The sequence below is a fragment of the Perognathus longimembris genome, chromosome 3 (assembly GCF_023159225.1).
Source record: "Perognathus longimembris pacificus isolate PPM17 chromosome 3, ASM2315922v1, whole genome shotgun sequence".
NCBI lineage: Eukaryota > Metazoa > Chordata > Mammalia > Rodentia > Heteromyidae > Perognathus > Perognathus longimembris.
Genome location: NC_063163.1, coordinates 87,951,161 through 87,973,260, shown reverse-complemented (window position 1 = coordinate 87,973,260; position 22,100 = coordinate 87,951,161). Strand labels below are relative to the sequence as shown.

The 22,100-nt window shown below is 52.4% G+C and overlaps 1 protein-coding gene across 2 annotated transcripts; it reads left to right on the top strand.

Annotated features, from left to right (window-relative positions):
• The first annotated feature begins 48 nt into the window (after nt 1-48).
• Nucleotides 49-21,630, top strand: Ccdc92 (coiled-coil domain containing 92). Of its 2 annotated transcripts, none has more exons than XM_048343123.1 (4): nt 49-188; nt 16,515-16,660; nt 17,116-17,157; nt 20,425-21,630. In XM_048343123.1, exons 2-4 carry the CDS (start codon nt 16,531-16,533, stop codon nt 21,192-21,194), a joined length of 942 nt encoding a protein of 313 aa, XP_048199080.1. In that variant the 5' UTR covers nt 49-188; nt 16,515-16,530; the 3' UTR covers nt 21,195-21,630. The 2 variants fall into 2 exon arrangements, with proteins under 2 accessions (XP_048199080.1, XP_048199079.1); XM_048343122.1 differs by lacking the exon at nt 49-188 and adding an exon at nt 212-597.
• The last annotated feature ends 470 nt before the right edge of the window (nt 21,631-22,100 follow it).

Here is a 22,100-nt window from a genome sequence, read left to right as displayed (position 1 = left end):
CTCCGAGGGAGCCGGCGAGATGCGCTGGGCGGGCGGCGCCCACTGACCCCGTCGGCGCCCCGCGGCAGGGCCGCAGCCCGCCTGCCCCGCACGCCCCGCCCATGGGCCGCGGGTCCGGGCCGCCGCCCGCCCGGAGGACCGCGCCAAGCGGGGCAGCCGCCTGAAGGACCGCACCGTCCGCGCCGCAGGTGAGGCGGTGCCCAAGGCGCGCCGGGTCCAGCCCAGCTTACCTGGCCGCCCGCGGGGCCCGGAGTTGATCCTAAAGCAGGTCCACCCCGCAGGGGCTGGGGCGGCCCCCGGGGTGGGGAGAAGCGCTGGCTGTGTGGGTGCGCAGCGGGGCTCCCCCTCGGAGACGCCTCGGGGAGACCAAGTGGGGCGCCGACCCCTACGGGACTCGGGCCGGGGCGCGCCCTGTCGCCGGCACGGCGAGGGAGGACGGACGGGCCGCCCGCCAGCCCCGGGGGGAACCACGGGGCGGGGAGCGATCCGCATTGCAGGTGTACCGGGAGCGCCCTGGGGCCGAGCCCGAGACGCGGTGGGCGGAGGCCGTCCCGTCCCGCAGGCTTGAGCTCCCCGGGAGGCTGGAGACCCTCCCCCGTAAATTGCGGGGTGTGGCGCCCCGGAGCCCCCTTAGCCCCCGGACTTAAAAACAAAAAAGGGTGGCTCCAGGATTTCGGATTTTGCCTGCGATTCCTGCAGCACAGCCCGAAGCTCTGAGGCAGTGAGCCCGCGGGCTCGGCTGCCGCGGCCGCCGCCACCCGCCACTGTGAGTTACTCCCAGTTTCCCCAACACACCTTTCCGTGCCGCCTTGTATCGCTTCATCTCCAGCTCCGCTGTTTGGCTGTAGAGTCCAGTCCACCAAAGAAGACGGGGAGATCGCAGGGAAATATAAGCGGGCTTTGTAGTAATAGCCGCACTAACCGGGCGGTTTTGTAATACAAACTACTTTAGGCTGCAATACTTTTTAACACATTGTGCATTTCCAGAAACCTGTTAAAGAGTTGTTAGGTTAGAACCACCATTTAACAACTTAGAAATTTATTTAAAGAACATGATTATGCCGTAATCCTTTTTTGAAAGTGTAGAATTCTATTTTCTCGCAGTCGATGCTGACATTTAAAGTGACTACCTTCTAAGACCGTAACTTTACGTTTTTAATCGCTCCTTTAACTACTCGGCACACAGGAAATTTTAAAATTTGAAGTAGAGGACAACTAGTTACTTGTGCCAGGTATTTTACTGTAACACATTTAAGTGTAGTCATGTAACAAATAGGGGTTATGGGTTGTTTGGGGTTTTTTTAAAGCTATTTTGTTGAGTCTTTTAAGATAAGTAAATTAATCTTTTTACTCACAACAGATCATTCGTTTGGGGTTCTTAAGTCTTTGGTCTGTCATAGTTGGGAAGTTGATTTTCACATCATTACCTGGCTATCTGCATGAGCTTGAAATAGTGATATTCAGCCCACCACCGATGTTGTTAAGAAATACAAAGCATTTTCTCTACTTTTGGCAAGAGAAGAGACAGATCTTTTTCCTTCTGTCTAGAACAAGATCAGCCATAGAAAGGTCATCGTACATAGTAGACACACACATTTATTTGCTAGGAATGAATTCTGCCTTCCAGGTTGTGTATCACTCAAGGACAAGTGACAGGTGCCTTTATATGCTTCATACTCGGAAGCTGTAGTCATTGTTGGAGACGGAGCTCCTGATGTGGTAGCTGGCTTAGTTCTTTCTCATCTCTGCAGCTCTGCTGTTTCAGCCTGCACCAAGTTTGGGCAGGACAGGAATGTGTCCAAATCATCTTCAGATATTCCCAGGTCTGTCATGAACAGAAGGATTGCATGTGCTTAGAGTCATTCCTGACTACAGAGCAGGAACAGGAAGCAGATTCTCACTGAAAGCAGAAAATGTGCCATTAGAACTTGAAGCACTGGAGAGATGGGGCTGTCCCTCCCCTGGGGAGTCCCAGGGGGCTGCTTGGTTCCTCTTTTGCACATTGGCTACTCTGGATATCATAGAGCTGGGAGAGAGGGGCTCTGGGAGGGGTTTCCACGGCAACTGGATTTCCCTCCTGGCTCTCTGGTTTTTTGCTTTTGTTTTTTTGTTTCCAGTGCTTCTGGCTTCTACAATTATAGGCACAGTGGCATCCCCAGACAGACATGGAATACTGGGAAGGTTTCTGCCTGGTGTCAGAGGTGACAACTACTCTGTGCCAATCTGGGTCTTACCTGTAATAAAGCACTCTCACACTCGATGTTATTTTAAAAGTATTTTGTATTTCTTCCTTTGGTTTTTACTTTCTACAGTAAACATTTACCTTTTTCAGGAGGCAAGCAAAGTGGTTGGGTGGTTTTGTTTTATGCTTTTAAAACTAGAATGTCGTCAGCCATTGTTCAAGAGTCAGCAAGTTATGAAGGTAAATAGGTTTTTTTTTCCCCTTAGCTGAGATTTTTAGAAGACACTGATTAAGAGATCATTCTTGTGCTTGCTCTGCATTTTAGTTTCTGCTTATTTCATTACTCAAATATGACTTGAGTTTTACAATATAAAAAAAGTCCAGTCGCATCCACCTACAGTAGTTGTGTTGAATATTTTCCAGTGTGTCTGCATGGTTTAAAGTATTTGCTGGCAGCTGAAGGGAAAACAAAGCCGAGACTAGAATGGCAGAGAGCTGAAAAGATTGGACGAAGGAGAGCTGTATATTTGAAGAAGAAAACATGTTGTACTCCTGCTAAGCCATCCTTGGCATGATGGATTGATCAATAGGAGTGATGACCTAGCCATTGTCTAGTTCCATGCCTGCACTAAATGGGCCTGCAGGGTTAGGACTCTGGGCTGTGGCCAAGGAGCAGGGCGGCTACTTGTGCTCACCAGAGAGCCGAGTGCTTAGACCAGCTGCCAGGACCAAAGCACCCAGGACAGAAACCAGGCCAGTGGAGTTCAACCTTGATAGGCTGCTTTAGTTTAGGAAGTTAGAGAAAAGAACAAATTCTGAATTCATATCTGCATGTTCTTCATTTAAAAAAAATAGTCTTCAAAATAGTCCCTCTCTTTTATTCTTGGGCAGATAAATTTGTGCCTGTTACCACCAACTGAACTTGGGTGTGGTAACTGGCCTGGACTCTGCAGGTTGGCTTGGGCAAGATGTGCATCAATTATTTATTCCCTATGCACCAGGGATAGGAGGCTACTGTCAGGGGCTCTGGCCAACCAAAAATGGAGAAAATCTTGGAAATTTTTATTTCTTCAAGAAAAATCATAAAAGCGACTTGAAATATTAATACTGAAGCAACAGCAGTTAGAATGCAGCCTTTTTAGAAGTTAGTGGTATGCTTGGTAGAACACACTAGCTAGAAAGATCTGTTAATCAGAATATTGCTGGTATTTTTAGGCACATGCCTACACTGGTGAGTAGATGGAGTGACAGGTCAGGATGGTTGCTGTTTTACCACTTCAGAGTGAGCCAGCACCCCTTACTTGCAGCCCTATGAGGAGGGAGTATACACCCTCCTTTGGCCAGCTGGGCAGCCAGCAAGAGTGGGCCTAGGGCACGTTTGGCTTACGATGACTTAACAAATGGGTTGGGATGTCACACAGTCACAAGTGCTGTGAAGATCAGTGCCTAGACTGGTGATAGGGTGCTTGGGATAAAATGGATGGGTCCTGCAGTGCACCGAGAGGACAGTGGATTCCATGGTGGCCAGCCATGGTGCCTTGCTGCAGCAGCACCTGATTCTAGGCCTAGTTCTAAGTGCGGCCTGTTGTGGCCACTGCTAGCCATCTGCCGTCTACGTGGCTACTGTTCAAGGCCTGTCTACACTTGAGCTAATCCAACACAGTGAAATGGAAAGCCCAGTTTCTAATAAGACATGAGCTGGTTTTCTCTAGTGGCTACTCAGGTGGACATTTCTGTCAGACATGCTCCCAGCTGAGGGAGGTGCCCCTTCCTGTTCTGCACATTAGGACACTGAGGCAAGGAGGTTCTAAGTACTGCTAGGTTGTGAACTTAGCAAATGACAGAGCCGGACTCAAACTGGAAGTCCTATGTGGCACCCAGGGTGACTCCTTCCCTCCCCTGTCCTGTTATGTCAGCATAGCTCACTGATGACGCCTGTGATCATGTGATCATGCGGAAATGTGATTCCCCCCTAAAATGCTATCATTGCCAGATGATTCAGCAGCAAGAAATACCAAGCAAAGGATAAGAACTGTTCCTTCAGAAGTGGGGCCCATGCTGGCCCGGTGTCTGCCCCTGGAGAGAGGGGACTGCCAATACCTAGGTTCTCTGTGCCTCATCTTTCCCCATGAGAGGTGGGGAGGTAAAAAGGCACCTGTCTCCTACCACCCACCATTGGGAGATAGATGTGGAAGCTCTTGGTATGGCGCCAGCCCACCAAGTTCTAGCTGACTGGCCGACTGGCGACACCAACATAGCCCCACTGCTGTTTGGCCATGCTTAGGCCAAGCATTTCAGAATGTACTGGAAAGAACTAGCAGTTTCTGTCAGTGAGGCCTTATCTCCCAGAGCTGCCCTGAGAACAAGCTCCAGACTGGCAAAGGTTGGGCATTGGAAAGGCATACTCTAGGAGGGCCTGGGGCACAGAAGGTGCCAGCTTTGGGTAGAAGACTTACATTTAGTGCCTGCACTGGCTGTTTATAAATGCTGCCAAGGTCTTCACCCCTCTGAGCACGTTCCTTAAAGGGGAAGGATCAGGGATGACCCTTGTGTGCCTGTTCCAGGAAGTAGGTGACTGAGGCCTGACACATGCTTGCAAATACTAGCTGTCATTCCTATATTTATTAATGATTTTCTGCTTTTCCTGGTTTAAAAAAATGTCCTTTTTCCTACATGCCCTAGACCTAGAGGCTGTGGTAGGACTGAATCGGTTATTGGACATCCTTGTGTTGTAATTTATTATTTTTTGTTGTTTAGCACTGTTTGGGGGGACAGGGTTTGGTGCTGTAGCCCAGGCTGGCCTGGACCTTGACACCCTCCTTCCTTGACAGATGTGTGCCACTTCACTCACCTGCTGATGCACCCTAAGAGCAGAGTAAGACATCATAGCATCCACATGAGGTGGTGGCTGCCCCAGATGGCCACTGCTTCACAGGCTTCTTCCACCTGCCAGGAACGTAGCTCTGTGTGTGACCTGAGCTGACCACCCTGCCTGCACATTCTGAGCACTGAACCCCAGCTGACCACTAGGTTTGCCCAGAAGTGCCTCGAACAGAGGCCATAGCATTTCCAATGCCATGTGGACAGTCAGGACACTCTGAACCCAAACCATTCCATTCCAAAAATGCAGCTCCCTGGAGTGCTTACTAGTAAAGGATCTGAGGAGAGCGTGTGCAGCTGCGGGCCACTGCATCCCACTGTGGGAGAATGAGGCCACATGGGAAGGGATCTAGACCAAGACAGCCTGGAAAATGTAGCAAGCATAAGCGAAAAGCTCACCTGTAACTGCAGGTGGAAGACATTGGGTAGTCCCATTCTCTGCAAACTCCCGGTGAACACGAAGTGCTGTTTCCTTTCTCTCGTGTCTTCCATTCTCTACCAGTGCTTTTCCTCCTGCACAGGTTTTCAGTTCTTTCTGCTGGGTCAGTGTACTGGTGCCTCGTTTCTCTAAGATGGCCCCTGTTTGGTGGTAAAGACAAGCCCTAAAATAGTATGCAGCACCTGCTTCCCTCATGTCCGCCTCACCATCCTTTGTCTGGGTCTTAGCATTGTTTGTGGATTTTATATGACAGGACCCTTGGTACTGGGGATTGAACTTGGGGCCTTGTGCTTGCTAGGAAAGAACTTCATCCACCTATACTAGACCTTTTTGCCTTTGCTTGTTTCTCAGTTAGGACTTCAAGGTACCTCTCCCCCAGCCAGCCTCAAACTGTGATCCTCTTATCTCCCATCTAGTAAGTAGCTGAGATGGCCAGTCTGTGCCACCATGCCTGACTCATGGCAGATGTTGGTGATGGACAGGTGCTTGGTAGGGTGCTTGCCTCCTCTGGGGAATGAACCCGAGATTTACTAAAGAACTAGAACACGTGAGTCTGGGGATTCTCTTGCTCCTGACATAACACAAGAGTCATTGTGAGTGCCGTGACACCAGCAAATGGACCTCTGGTGCAGGAAGCTCGCGGATGGGAAACCTTGAAAGAACTCAACATCCAAACAGGGCTGCTCCAAGCACTGGATGACAGGTCAAGGGTCAGACAGCTGGAAGGGGACATGCTGAAGCCATCGGAAAAACATCCTGAGAAGTGGATATCTAGGGAAATGGCAAATGCCTTCTAAAGGAGTAAGTCTTCTGTAATGATACTAGTATTTACTCAAGCTATGGTATTCCCCAGAGACAGCAGTGACCCTCCTGGTGGCCCAGGGAGGTGAGTAATCACTGCAATGAGATGGATGAGATGCCTGCCCAAGGTGTCTTGACTTGCTGCATGGATTAGAGACAAGCTCAAAGATCTCTTATCCCTTCCCGCATTGAAACTGTCCAGAGGTGATCGCTGTGGACCCATTTGAAGATGGGGAGGTCAGAGGAAGAGAGCTGGTGTTGCCCCAACTGTGTGGCTAAGTTCTAAGGCTCTGGGAGATGGTGCAGCTGGGACCCAGCACGGCTCTCTACAACAACACGGCATGGCTCATCTTTCTGTGAGGGGCAGTCGTTGTCTGGTATGTTCTGTTAGAGCTGATGACACCATGGACTGTTTCCCTTTCCATAGCAATAGAGAAGAAGCAGGGCCATGCCAGTGTGTGCAGAGCTCCTGCTAATGAACACTTTCCTTCTCTCACATCCAACACCATGGCTAGCCAGGCCCCCACTAGCAAAGGATGCCCACCATTTGAGTCATTTGAAATGGTTCATCCAGCAAACCAGAGAGAGAGAAGGAGGTTTTTAGAGTAGTGGCCTATCTTCTACCTTCTCGGCCTAGGAATTGCCATTTTGAGTGTGGTCGTAAGCACTGAGATTTGATCATCAGTAAGAAAGGACAGTTTGACATTCAGATCACTGTACCTTTGAATTCTCAGCCAGGAGACAGTTAAAATCTGCAGAGCTCATCACCAGATGTGGAAATGGGAACACTAGATACGACCTGCTTACTTGCCCATCCATTAAAGGGAAATACATGTAAAATTTTGAGGGGCTGGGAACATGGCCTAGTGGTAGAGTGCTTGCCTTGCATGCATGAAGCCCTGGGTTTGATTCCTTAGCACTATATATATAGAAAAAGCCAGAAGTGCCGCCATGGTTCAAGTGGTAGAGTGCTAACCTTGAGCAAAAAGAAGCCCGGAACAGTGCTCAGGCTCTGAGTCCAAGCCTTGGGACTGGTAAGAAAAAAAATTTTTTGAGGGGTAATGAGAGATTTATGTCCTTAAATTGCTGGCTTGGGTCATCCAGGTAGAAGTTAGAAGTTCCAGAAACAGTTTGCATGAAGCTATGAGTGTTTTCTGCTCCAGCTTATGTTCAGGCTGTATGGGAGATCCCCAAGCACATACATCCTATGTGCTGCTCAGGAAAGGAAGAAGTCCTAGCAGAGCCCCCCCCCACCCCCCGCCTGCCCTCACCACCTCTTCTCCATGCAGCCACTTCTGTCTGATCTACTCTTGGTGAATCTGGAAGTCCAGGGTATCCCAAGCAGCATACTCAGCCCTGGACAGCACCCAGGAGATGGCGTGCTACTGTACTGCCTCCTGTGCTGGGCTTTGCCACAGGGTGATGGCATCTGGGCCAGTAGGTGGCTCTTTTCCCCTAAGGCCTAGCCTGCAGCTGAGCACTCATGCCTTGGCTTGCACAGCCCACCTAGAGATACCCCAATACCTGCACCACAGATCTGTTTCTTCACCAAGGAGTCACACTTTTGCCAATGTACAGAAACTGGACACTTTTTTTTTTTTTTTTTTTTTTTTTTTTTTGCCAGTCCTGGAGCTTGGACTCAGGGCCTGAGCACTGTCCTTGGCTTCTTTTTGCTCAAGGCTAGCACTCTGCCACTTGAGCCACAGCGCCACTTCTGGCTTTTTCTATATATGTGCTGAGGAATTGAACACAGGGCTTCATGTATATGAGGCAAGCACTCTACCACTAGGCCATATTCCCAGCCCCCTGGATGTGGTTTTTAAACAGCCATATAGAAAAGCAGAGTATGAGATGATCAGATGGTAGAGAAACATGGTTATCAAATGCCCGTGCAGGCCGCCCTGTGCAATCAGCAGTCTCTAGTCACATCTCTTTCGAGCCTGAGGTTAGACTGTGTGGGCTTCCAGGCAGCAATGCCAGTCCATGTCTACAAGAGTTAGGATGGCAGGGGTGTGCAGGGAGGGGGTGTGGAGCCGCCCAAGGCCTCCCCTTCATCAGTTTCTGCATCTTGGAGACCCATAACCATTGCTTTTGTAAAAAATGCCTTCCCCTTAACTCCTGTCAATTCTTGAAGTTCAAGATTATCCTAGTACAGTATTTTTTAGAGGACATTGAGCAATCATCTTCATGAAGAGAAACCACTTTGTGACTTCTGGCTAAGAAGTAGTGTGTGTGCATACTCACAGGTAAGCTAGTATTGTATAGTACCAAAATAGAAATTTTAAGTAAAAATCCCCCATAATTCACTGTGAAGAGATGGATTAAGTTGCTGTCAGTTTTCCTAGAATTTGTCATGGCTTATATATATATACACACAACTGTAATGGTGTTATGCATACAACTTTCTGTTTTATGACAGTCTCTCTAGCCCAGGCTGGCCTGGAACTTGAGATCCTCCCACTGTGGCCTCCAAAGTGCTCTAATTACAGGTGTGCCACCAAGCCTGGCATATACATACACTTAATATGCTTAGTCCACCACCAACTTGTTTAATTGTCAATAAATACAAATCTACCATATTTAATTATTGCATATGACAGGCATTCAGGGTACTTTGCAAAACCTGGTTTTTTTGGTCTATTTTTCTTTGTTAGCTATTAGACACATACCTATTAAAAGATGTCTGTTGCCTACCCAGAGAATGGGCAATCCCACAAGACACCTCCTGGTGGTTTTCTCATGTGGATTTGAAGGCAGTTCACTTTACTGCACACACCCAGTCATAGTGCTAAAAAGACAAATCCCAGTTTATTCCCCTGGTCACTGTGCATGCAGGTACTAGGATTACTCACAGGTAGAGAAAGGTGAGGCCTAGAGAGGCTGCAACTTGAACACATCCTGCTAGAACTAGAATGCAGGATCCTCACACCTGTGCATGCTATACTCTTGTTTGTATTAGGTTAAGAAAGAAAAAAAGCACCCTAATCAAGAATGACGAGTGAGCAAGATTTTTTTTTTAGTGTTGCTTGCTTGCATTCTTTAATGGTGTTTGGTCTTTTTGCCAGAATGTTTCTGGGCTCATTGTCAAATGCTTGGCTTTCCTTGAAATGATGTCCTTTAACTTGCCCTAATTTTTTGATATTTTTCAGATTGCGCATTAGTTGAATTTCTTCTGCACATGTACAAGTAGGAATTGTGGGGGCCTTTAGAGAACATAGTTTATTTTTCAAGGTTGCTGTGAATCTAGCCCAATGGCAAAATTCATTTTCAGAGATGCTGGAGGACTTTTTTAAAAAACAGGTTGTGTTGGGAACTGAGGCTTGGGCCATTTTCAGCCTTGTAAGGCCCTGTTCTGTGGCAGGACCCGGGAGAGGTAGGCCTTCCCATTCCCCAATCCCTCAGGGCACACCCCCCTCTTCCTTCCCTGAACTCCTCTCCAGTGAAAGGGGAGGCCACAGGCTGCCAGAAAATGCTCTGGAAAAGGCTGTGCTTTTACGTTGTCCTCTCTGGAAGGAGCTGGGATTTCTTTGCTAGTTCATTTCCATGCCCACGTGGTATTCAGGAAATACTTCCAGAGCCAAGTAAACAATTTGAAAGAGGTATTTATAGAGCTGTGGACAGTTCTTCTATAGTTCTTGAGTACTTACTATACACTGGACTCCATGGTTGCATCCAGCACCTACAGCAGCCCTGTGGATTAGGGACCACGACTTGAGGGTCAACCTAAATGGCCCCAGCTTCCACCCCAAACACAAGCCAGCCCCTTGTGAGTTTGCCTTCTGTCCATCATGCTTACCAGATCTTCAGAGCCTCAAGTTCTTGGTTTGGGGACAGCAGTTGGTGGCCAGCTGATGTTGAAATTCTCGAGTTCGGGACCCCCGAGAGACCACCAGAGACCAAGACCAATTGCGAGCTAGCTCAGTCCTCCACGCACTCAGCACACTGGTGGTGCTAAGAGGCCCTGAGCCTAGGGCTTCCATCTGTTTTATACATTCTTTGGGGAAGGCAGGAACTTAGCATACATCATAGCATCTTTTAACAAATCAACACGCACCACGGGAAAATTTTAAAATAATTCTAAAGCGTATTTGGTGGCGGGAAGGAATCTGGAAAGGGTCATTGGTCAGATCAAAGGACCAGCACATTTAAAATTGATTGGATTAAGCCATAGGGGTGTAGCAAGGAGGATACGTGCACAGCTGCAGGGTTTTAATTAGATACTAGAAACCATTCCAAAAACACACCTGGGTGGGGGGAGTTCTGTAGAAACTCCAGAACTTGTTTTTCTTCAACCCTTTGATCAACCCTTAATTTCAGCCATCTGGTTACTCTGTCCCAGGGTGTTTCATGTTCCTTTACTGGAAAGCGAGGGGTGGGGGTAGGGTTGATTTTCTACAAGATGGAGTTGTTCTGGCTTTTCAATGTGAAGGTGTCTCTCACCTTCTCCAGTGCTCTGAGCCCTGTATCCACTCAGAGCCCCCTCCCTACTGGAAGCTGCTCTCCCTATCACTGCCCGCCCCCTGTCCCAGCCCTCCCTTCTGAGGACTGCAGTGCAGTACAGGAAGTTCCCACCCAAAGCCCGTGGGGTCCTCCAGAACCATCACTGATGCTGCTGTCTGGTGAGGACCATGCGGTAGGACGGTCTTTCAGAGAGCAGGGGCAGGAACACTCCATCCTTCACAGGGGAGAATCCAATGTGAATGGGTTATAACTTATTCATGACTAGAATCTAAAATAGCTTGCCCTAACTAATTCACAGCTACCACCCAAGTTGTGGTGTACTGTTTTATTACCTTCTTTCTGTAGGCTATATGCTTATCTAAAAGCTAGGTCTGCCTTTCATAGCACAGGAGCAGACATTCCATTTTTCACTGACGAGACCCTTTCTTACCAAAGATAGTATGTTCCTTGTGGTCTTCAGGACCTGGAGGCTTTAAAACATCGCTCTGGCTTGTGGAGCCGTTACGGGATGAGGTCATGTTCCAATCGATGCTGCCGCAGCGCTTCTTGATTAATGCAATGTAATTTGGGTTCATATCTGCACTCAGCACCATTATGGGGCAGGATAAAATTATCTGAAGTAATACGTAATGCATGAACTCAGACAGGAGGGAAGATTGGAAGTTAATTAGCAAAGGTGGGAATTGCCAAGAGTAGTCCAGGCAGAGGGCACCAGATGTGCAAAGGCCCTGTGTTGGAAGGGTGTGGCAGATGCCCAGGAGCCAAGGTGACAGCCTAGCCATGCTGGGTGGGGTGGGGCTGAGCAGGGCCCTGGAGGGATGCCATATGTCCAGAGTCACCAGGGTGGGTGCAGGGAAGGGACACATAGGGGAGGTGCTAAAGGAAGAAGGGCGTGACTTGAAAAGGTAAAAGGGTTGGGAGCAAAAAGGGTTCAAGTGGCAGATGACTTGCCTAGCAAGTGTGAGACCTTGAGTTCAAACCTCAGTACTGCAAAACAAAAGGCGATGGGGAAAGAGGAGTCTGGGCTGCTTTTGCTCAGATATCCTTATGGCTGCCCCCAGCAACCTTTGCCACCTGGCCATGACAAGCAAGACTGTGCACGGTCCCAGGCCCTTGGACCAGCACCTCCAGGATCTATGGGGTTGGATCCTCTTTCTTCCCAAGTGAACCTTGCTGCTTTGAAAAGGTGCCCAGAGGCTGGCCACACCCTGCCTCCACTCACCTGCTGGGAACTTCACTGGTCTGGTTGGCCAGTCTTTGAGGGTGGATGATCCACAGTCCACTCAGTGGGGCCATTTCCTGACCTGGAGTGCAGGAGCTGAGGCCCTGCCTCCATGAGAGTGAGCCATCGACACTGAATGGCCCCGCTTTTCTTGGGAGCCCTGCCTTCCTTTCCCCCGCATGGTGCAAGCAGTGTCAGCGTGTCCTGGTTTCATGTGTACAGCTGGACAGGATCTGAGTTTCTTTGTTGAGTGAAATCCACCCTCAGGAGTCCTGCGCACAGATCCTGAGGCCCAGAGGGACCTACAGATCTGGGGGTCCACTTTATGAAGGGCACTTTCTGTCCCAGTGGAGCCTTCTCTCTTCCCAGCAGGGTCATGGGGACAAATGCCAAGGGATGGGAAGTGGCTTTGTGCTGGGATGTGGAGAAATAGACCATAAATGAAATTATTAGGTCATCATTTATGCATTAATACCCTGAAAGCAGGAGTGAGGGCTCACAAGAGCCTTGTGAGTGAGGGCAGGAATGGGCCCTGGTTGCTGACAGGCCATTTGTCCTGGCTGGGAGGGGCCTCCATTAGAGTCCTGTGATCGCCGGGAAGGATGGCTCCCTCCTCCCTCGGGGCTGTCTGGGCTAGTCTGCCGGGCCATCTCTATAAAAGTCGAACAGAAAGCCTTTTAGGATCTTAGTTTCTGGAATGAACAGAAATGTAATGCCGACTCAGCCAACCTCAGGAACCAGTGCCCATATGGCTTACCCTTCTGGTTAGGGTCAAGGTGACCTTGTCACCAAGGGCCAGCCCCCCTGCTTCTGTTAGAATTGTCTGATGACAGACTACAGAGCTGTGTCTCTTCTCCAGGGTGGGGTGGGTCCAGAAAATGATAGTTACTTGGAACCCATGGTCTGCAGGGTCAGACAAGTGAGGGTAGACTTCAGACTCCAGGCAGGGCCTCTGAGAGGAAAGGGAGCAGTGTCCAGGCCCTGCTACCTCTGGCTGAGCAATGACCAGAGTTGCTAAGGGCTCTCAGCAAGGCTCAGACAGTACTGGGTTGGCTTGAGTGAAGGGAGCAATCTACAAAGCCCAGTGTGTAGAGTTTAGCCTTTCAACACACAAAGGGCTGTCTTCCAGCCATGCTCAGCATCGGCTTCTCTGCATTGAGGTCTGACCATGTTCAGATAACAGTATTCATCTGTGTAGACTCCCACATCTGCCTCCATCCATCACATATCCCAGTCAGGACTCCCTAAGTGGCCTAGAGGCTGCATTAAGTGTCTCAAGATGATGATTCCTTTCTCCCTCTGGATGGCCAGCACCTCTCAGCCACAAATAGGAAGCTTCCCAGCATGGTCCCTGTTCACCTGCTTTGGTGACAACATTACAGCGATGACAGGGCATCTGTAGTCAGTATAGGAGCAGCAGTCATCACTGCCTTTTTTTTTTTGCCAGTCCTGGGGCTTGGACTCAGGGCCTGAGCACTGTCCCTGGCTTCCTTTTGCTCAAGGCTAACACTCTGCCACTTGAGCCACAGCGCCACTTCTGGCCTTTTCTACATATATGGTGCTGGGGAATCGAACTCAGGGCTTCATGTATGTGAGGCAAGCACTTTACCACTAGGCCATATTCTCAGCCCCTGTCATGGCCTTTTGAGCTGTGGAATTCTCATCCACAGGGAAGTCAGCAGTGTCTTTATCCTGTTGCTGGTGAGAAAATAATTTCAGATACCACAGAAGATGTTCTTCAGGCCCAAATGGGCTGGTCCTGGTGGCCATAGAAAGCTCTGAACATGAAGATTTCCTGTGGGAGCCTCTGAGAGCGGCGTGGAGACGATGGGGAGGCTGACGCTCAAGGACGGTTGCAGGGCTGAAAGTCTGTCTGCCAATACCAGAACGCTGTCAGTGCGAGTGGAGCTTGTCTGTTGCAGGGTTGTGCACCCAGCTCCTGGTCTGTTGCAGGGGGTTGTGCGCTCAGCTCCCTGCCAGTCTCCTCGTCTGTTGCAGGATTGTGCTCTTGCTGCACACCCTGGGCTGTTTTAGGGAGACATCTGCCCGCAGATGGAGGTTTTGTGGACACATCTAGTGACTCGCATGCATTAATGACTACAGAGCGAGAGTGGCTGTCAAGGCAGAGTATGACTGGTTATTTAAGCCATATATAAAACTACTTACAAATTTAATGTCACCCTGTGATTGGGATGTGGGGGCACTGAGGGGCCTGTGTGCACACATGTACTGCATCAGCTGGGTGAGATGGTGCTGGAATCCTAGGATACTTCTGTGGATCTCATTTTCTTTGAGCAAGGTCTGTCTGAGAGTTACAGTCTAAATAGGAAACATGGACACAGGCTGTGTAACCCTAAGGTTCCCCATTGCTGCCACTGTGCCCTCGTGGGTTCTGGGCACAGGTGGGTACAGCAGGCACAAGAGATAGTCTGGGCAGTGTGGGACATGCCAGCAGGGCGGCCCCGCACTACCAGTCCACTAGGACTCAGTAGGCCACAGAGCTTGGTCTAGTTGGGCCTGAAGTGAAGTTTGCTTAGGCTGAAGACTGATGGGTTCCGGGAAAGGCAGGTGAGGCCAGGGAGAGTGCACAGGGCAGAAGAGGAGCCATCTGAGGGAACCTGAGAGCAGCTGCATTGCATTGCCCGGGGCCAGAGAAGGCAGGACAGCAACTGACAGGCTCAGCACTGGGCAAGCTGTGCAGTTCCCAGACCACAGGTCAGTTCTGAAGGTTTGCTGAAGCCATGTCATGTTCCAGAAATCCCCCCACTGCTGTGTAGATGAACTCTGAAGGCTTGCCAAAGCAATGCCGTCTTCCAAAAATCCCCCCACCACCATGTGGAGAACAGAGGAGAAAGGAGGAGGACATGGGCCGATTTTCCTGTGGAGGTGCTCCCCACCCCTCTGGTGGGGAGCAGACATGAGCACCAATTCAAGAACTGGAGCCCCAGACACACCAGTGCCACACCACTTGCTGTACCAGTGGTGGACGGGAGGACCCGGGCGACTGGCAGATGGTGCTGGGTTGGAGGTCTTGTGTGGGGCTTGGACTTTAGGCCCCACTGGCAGCTCTGTCACCCTCCAGACTATTCCTTCTCATCAGCAAGTCTTGAAATTGGGCTCAGCTGTTCTCAGCCCAGGGAAGCCCATCTTTGTTGGTTGTTTTTAAGTAAGGGCACCCTGGAGCCCCCACTGAGGAGCACTTCAGATCCTGCCATTACACTTCTTAGGGGGGCACCGGGTGGGATGCCGGGCGAACCCTGAGTCTGGGCACTGCTGGGAGGTGCAGGCACTCGCTGGCTTCCTCCTCTGGTACCAAGGCTGCAGGGCACATGGGTGCTCCATCCCTGGCCCCTTGCCCACCTCTTTCTGGCATCCCAGACCACATACTCTGCCATTTTAGGGTCTCGGAAACTGTGAGGACCATTTAGACACCAGCTCCTGGCCCTATGGCTCTGTGGGGAGAGTCGTGGTGGCCCTGCAGGTAGCAGGCAGGCAGCTCTTCCCGCTCCTGTTCCTGGTGGGAGGCTGCTTGCCCACCAACCGCCGCTGGAGAGCTCACCACCTTCACCACCAGGACACTCCAGTGCAGAGCTGGGCGAGGAAACCAGGGACCACCCATGCTAACCAGCCCCTGCTATTGGACACTGCTGTGATGGCCCTCACACTGCTACCTCTTTTCACTCAGAGGCAATGCTTTCCCTTTGGAAGATTCTAGAAGTAAACTGATTGCAAAGGAGGGCTGATGTGTCCCAAAGCTGCTGATGGGGCTTGCCTATTGCTTCTGAGGAATGAAGTACACTGGTTAATACCCCCTGCAGAACCCCCACTGTGTTTCCTGCTAGTCTCATGAGCCTTGTTTGGTTAACCTAGTAGGGTGTCCTTGGGTTTTCCGCAGGCCTGTGCATGGGGTGGGGTGGGGGGGATAGAACAGGCATCCTACATCCTACATCCAAGATGCCACGGCTCTCCCACATGCTGAGCCATTGGCTGGGCGCCTGGCTATGCCATCCTCTCCAAAGCCACATCCATGCCACCCCAGCTGCATGCCCCATGGGGTGTTTCAGGAAGGAGCGCAGGCGCTGTTTGCAAGGGTAATTTATGAGCCTGTAGCCCACATTTGTCCATGGCATTTTCCAGTGATGTGCTAGGCCTAGAAGTACTCCAGTGGTTTTTCCAGGAAGCCAGATTGCCTTCTTGTTTCCCAAATTTCATTGGGGGCCTTGGGTGCGTGGGTGGGAAAGGACCGAAGCCTGGGTGTTGGGCGCCTGTAGCCACCACTTCTGCGAGGTGCACCCTCGTGGTACTGTAGGCAGACTGTGGGACCTGTATGAGGCGCCCCCCCCTCAGCTACCCAGGTGCCAGTTGGGACCCCATGCAGCTTGAGGGATTAGTGGGCACCTCCTTGTTGAGTCAAGAGATTTGGGCCAGCCCTGCCTGCTGAGATCAGGAGGCCTTGGGCTTGAAATCCTGCTTGTCCTCCCAAACCTCATTGTTGGGGTAGTGCTGACCAGGATCCGGGTCTCCTGCAGGTCCCTGGATGTCAGCATGGCTGCCATGAACCTGGAGAACCAGCTGCACAGTGCGCAGAAGAACCTGCTCTTCCTGCAGCGGGAGCACGCCAGCACACTCAAGGGGCTGCACGCCGAGATCCGCCGGCTGCAGCAGCACTGCACAGGTGTGCCTGGCCCGGCTGCCTGCTGGCAAGGGTGGCAAGTGGGGTGACGCCAGAGCCACTGTTGGGGCAGGGCTGAGCCAGACCCACTCCCCAGGCCCACAGGAATCCCCCCTCAACACTTTCAGCCCATCCTTCCTGCCCGAGCTGGGAAGCCATTTCTCAGATGTTATAGACTCATGTCCAGAACTTGTCCTGCATTTTGGAGCCAGTAACCAGACCATCCATGTGCTGTGTGGGGATGTGGGCATGAAGAAGGGAGTCTCAGAGGAAGGGGTACCCCCTCGTAGCCCTAGTGAGAACAGTAGCTGCCCATGCTGTGTGGTTCTCACACTGGCATCAGAAGCTGCCAGCCTCATGTGCTGTGGACATTGCCCATCTCAGAAACATGCGGTTTTCAAAGCTGTTGGTTACAAAATTTTCCATAACCAAACTCATGTGTACGATTTTCTTTTCAGATTTAACATATGAGCTGACCATCAAAAGTTCCGAACAGACAGGTAAGCATGGGGAGCCAAGGAATGGGTCATGGTTTGTGCCCAGGTCATTCCTTTCCATGGGCTGCATGCACAGAGCACCTGGGCTGGGAAGAAAGGGCCACGCGGCCCGGGCTCGCTGAGGCGGGATGAAAAGGAAGCAGGCCCTTGGTTACTCATGGGCTACCAGGAGCTGGGGGAGAAGCAACTTGAATGCCTTATAATGACACACGTTTAGAACGCCTGTGACATGCTTCTCTGGATTTGCTGACTTTCCCACCAAGAATATGAATCCCATCTGCAGACGCGGTCCCCTTGGGGGCTTGGCCTCTCCCTCCCCCATGTTCCCAGAACCTGGCACAGAGCAGGAGCTCGGGGTACTGGCACAAGCGGTGGGCTCATGCACAGGGCAGACTCAGAATCTGTTTCAGGCAGTTGGTTGCCCTGCCCTAAAGTGCCCTGTGTGGCAGTTAGTGCCGTGCTCCAGCCCTGGTGGACCTGCAGACTGCCCTGGTCCCCATGTCACCATCGGCTGCCCACCTCTCTCTCTTCATCTTCTTTTCTGAGTGTGTGAAGGCATCATTAGGCCCTCAAGTTTTGGGACAGGAGCCTGCCTTTAGGACTCTCCCCACACAGCGAGGCTGAGGCCACCGGCACTCCCCAACACCTCCCGGAACTGGGGGCAGGATTCCAGTGCTGCTATAGCAGACGTGGTGGAGGAACGTCATGAGGTGACACCAGGGTGTCCCTGCCCTGGTACCTCTTGGCCAGGCTCATCTGTAGCAATACAGCACATGCCCAGTGGCCCCTTCAGGTGTCGGGTCTCAGCTCTAAGCTCCCACCCCAGGACATATTCTTGGGTCCTGGCAGTGTTGTGCAAGTGCTACCTAGAGGAGCTGAGTGGTTTGAAGAGCCTCTGGGGGAAATCACGGTTCCCTTTAGTGCATCCCAAATGTGCCCCACACAGAGAAGCACTGGACACAGGCTCAAGAGACTTCTGCGTTTCTTTCCTGGCAGACTGAATACCCAGGGTCTGGAGGGGCCTGGGACATCTGTTGGTTTTTTTTTGCCAGTCCTGGGGCTTGGACTCAGGGCCTGAGCACTGTCCCTGGCTTCTTTTTGCTCAAGGCTAGCACTCTGCCACTTGAGCCATAGCGCCACTTCTGGCCATTTTCTGTATATGTGGCGCTGGGGAATTGAACCCAGGGCCTCATGTATACAAGGCAAGCACTCTTGCCACTAGGCCATATCCCTAGCCCCAGGACATCTGTTTTTTTATTTTTTTTTCTGTGCATTCCTGGGGCTTAAACTCAGGGCCTGGGCTCTGTCCCTGAGCCTATATCTGCTTTCAGAGAGAGAGAGAGAGAGAGAGAGAGATTTATGTTGAGGTCTATGATACCAATTCCTCCCAAGTAGCACCAAGTTGGGCCCGGTAAACATCACTAGAGCCCAGGCTGCCCCCTTGGAGGGCAGGGAAGCTCTGCCCAATAGGTGTCTGGCTCATGGCCACAAAGCCCTGGGCTCACAGGGGCCTTTGGTGGCTCCATGATGTCTGAGGCTGTCTTCACCCAGGGCAATTCCCACGCGGCCCCAGAGCCCAGAGCCCTCATGAGTGGCCCCAGCAGCTGTCCTTGGCAGGACACAGCACAGAGAGTCTGTTGTGGAATGTTCTAACATTTCTCAGCCCTCGCAGCACAGCCCAGGAAAGGTCAAAGGCCTTCCTGAGAAGGCCGAGAGAGTGAGTCCTGGATGATACACGTGGTTGGCGGGGAGGAAAGTGGGTGCCAATCTGACTGCCATCCAGATGAAGCCTTCAGCCAGGTAGCCTGGTGTCTGGTGTTTACCTCTCAGTGCATTTCAGCATGGGGTAGAATTGTACTCACCCTGAGGGAGGCCACCTGCCATACTCACGCCTGTAGTAAACTTGACGTGCACGGTTGTCGCAGGGCCTCCTGTGGCTGAGTCGGCCACTCAGGCAGACGGGAGTGCCAGGATGGACAGACTAAGCTCGGGACACTGTGGCCGGGGGGGGGGGGGGGGGGGAGGGACGCAGGCCATGCAGAGTGTGCAAGACAGACAGATGCATCCGCTTGGAGTTAGGACCACCACAGCGGTCCTAACCTCCAGGGAAGAGGTGGGAGGGCAGGACTGACTTAGGGCTCCTGTGGGAGCAAAGGACACAGACAGGAGGAGCTAGCAGGAAGCCTGGAAAGTGGATGTTAGGCCACTGGGAGATAGAGGAGCAGGCTTCCCCTGCGCAGGGCAGAGGCCAGGGCAGTGGGAGAGGTCAGAGGGGAGGTGGCCATGTTGGCTGGCAGAGGCTGCAGCTGAACATGGGAGGAAGGCCAAGGAGGCTGTGGCAAGGTTAGAAAGTAGTCATGGGTGGAGGAGAAGCAGCATGAACTTGAGGGTCATGTCCGGTGGTCTGTTGCTCCAGAGACGCTGGACCCTCCAACACACATGCGGCATTGCTGGGGCCAGGCGAGGTATAGACCAGTCCAGCATCCCTTCTCCATGGCACACTATGGACAATAGGATATGTCTGCGTGTGTGTGTGTATGTGCGTGCATGTAATGGGGCCTAGGTGCTGTCCCTCAGCTTTTTCACTGAAGTCTGGCACTCTACAACTTGAGTCACAACTCCACTCCCAACTTTTTGCTGGCTAATCGGAGATAGGAGTCTCAACAACTTTTCTTGTTTTTAGTCTGGCTTTGAACCTGATCCTCATATCTCAGCCCCCCGAGGAGCTGTACAGGCATGAGCCACTGGCACTGGGCAGACACAGGGAATTTTTTTTTTTGTCTGTTGTGGGGCTTGAACTCTGGGCCTGGACACTGACCCTGCACTCTTCAGCTCAATTCTAGCCCTCTACCACTTTAAGCCATAGCGCCACTTCTGGTTTTCTGGTGGTTAATTGGAGATAAGAGTCTTATGAACTTTCCTACCAGGGCTGGCTTTGAGCCAGGATCCTCAGAACTCGGCTTCCTGAGTAGCTAGGATTGCAGATGTGAGCCACTGGTGCCAAGCAGGAATTTTTGAGACTGAAGTTCCAGAGCAGAGCTTTGGGACAGACAGACAGATGCCCTGTTAGTGGTGGTATCTTAGTCTGGAGATCCAATGCTCCCAGCTTGCCTGTGTTGCCCTCAGCCTTTTAAAAACTTGGAGACCTTCTATTCTGCCATGATCCAGGGATCCAGGAGCCCGAAGGGGCCTCAGAGAGCCCCAGCCCATGTGTAGTGAGGATGGGGCTCTAATCGTGCCCTGGGCTTGTTGGCTTTTCTCCCGTGGCAGGCGACGGCTCCTCCAGGAGCAGCGAGCTGAAGAGGCGTTGTGCCGAGCTGCAAGCCCAGCTGCAGGCTAAGGAGGAGGAGAACGAGGAGCTGCTGAAGGAGCTGGAGCAGAAGAGCGCCATGATGGCTGTGCTTGAGAACACGATCCGGGAGCGGGAGAAGAAGTACCTGGAGGAGCTCAAGGTGAAGAGCCACAAGCTGGGCCTGCTGTCTGCAGAGCTGGAGCAGCGGGCCGACACGGTGGCCTACCTCACTGCGCAGCTGCACGCCGCCAAGAGGAAGCTGCTGAGCTCCAGTGGCACCTCGGACACCAGCCCGGCCGGCAGCCCACTGGCCAGCTACAAGCCAGTGCCCCCCAAAGACAAGCTTCCCGAGACGCCTCGCCGCCGCATGAAGAAGAGCCTCTCGGCCCCCCTGCACCCCGAGTTTGAGGAGGTCTACAGGTTTGGGGCGGAGAGCCGCAGACTGCACCTGCGAGAGCCGGTGGACGCCATGCCTGACCCCACCCCGTTTCTGCTGGCGCGGGAGTCGGCCGAGGTCCAGCTCAGGGAGAGGCCTCTGGTCATCCCGCCCATCGCCTCAGAGCGCGGGGCCGGTGGGCAGCAGAGCCCGGCCCGGGAGAAGCCACACAAGGCCCATGTCGGGGTTGCACACCGCATCCACCACGCCAGCCCGCCACAGGCGCAGCCCGAGGTGGAGACGCTGGCGGTGGACCAGGTGAACGCAGGGAAGGTGGTACGGAAGCACTCAGGGACGGACAGAACTGTGTGAAGCCGCCGCCAGCCGCGCCGTCCATGCACTGTGAGCGCCAGGGGGACCGCGCCACCTCCCCTCCCCATGCATGCCAAACCGCTTCACACCGCCCGACAGGACCGCGCCGCTGCCGCTGCAGAGCTGCCCTCGCTCCATTGCCGCGCCACTACTGGCTTCCAGCCTCACCCGCCACCGATGTACACGGGCAGAGCAATGTGTCCCCCACCCACCCCGATTCCAGGGCAGCCTGTGCAGAGCGGCGCTCCCTCCTGGAGACCCCACCCCACGCCCAGGTGGCGCCAGCGCCGAGCCGCGCAGAGAAGCCCCCATGTATGTCCCAGGAGCTAAATAAGATGATGTTTCTCCTCACGTCGCACAACCCAAACGTGTGTTCATATTTTCTTTGTTAGTTTTACCCAAAATGTTCAAGATCCCAACAAACTTTATTTTCTAAACCTGCCTTCTTTCTGTTTCGTGTGTTTTATTAAATCAGCCAATGGTAACTGGGAAGTGGAGGGAGGGAGAGAAACCCGGGCCCTGGCATTTAATGCACTTGCTGCCCAGGCTGTTCTCTAGAATGATCTACAAACCTGAAGCCCTGGCAGGAGTCCCTGCTGGTGCCAGCCCTGCCCTCCTCTGGGGTACACGAGACCTCCACCCCGCCAGCCAGGCCAGAGCCCCAGACCGGCCCCCAGGTGCTGATTCCCCCCCTTCCCCGCCCCAGGCCCCACTTTCCTGCCGGGCATTAGCCAGGCAGCTGGCCAGGATGGAGGCTTCGCCCCACCCCCTCCCCACCAGCAGCCTTGGCTTTTAGAGCTGTCAGCTCTGGCCAACAAGCACCAGCAGCTGCACAGACCCAGCGGGCCTGAGGCACCCAGGATGTCTTCCTGGTGTCGGGCACACTGGGCAACCCTCTGAGGTTAA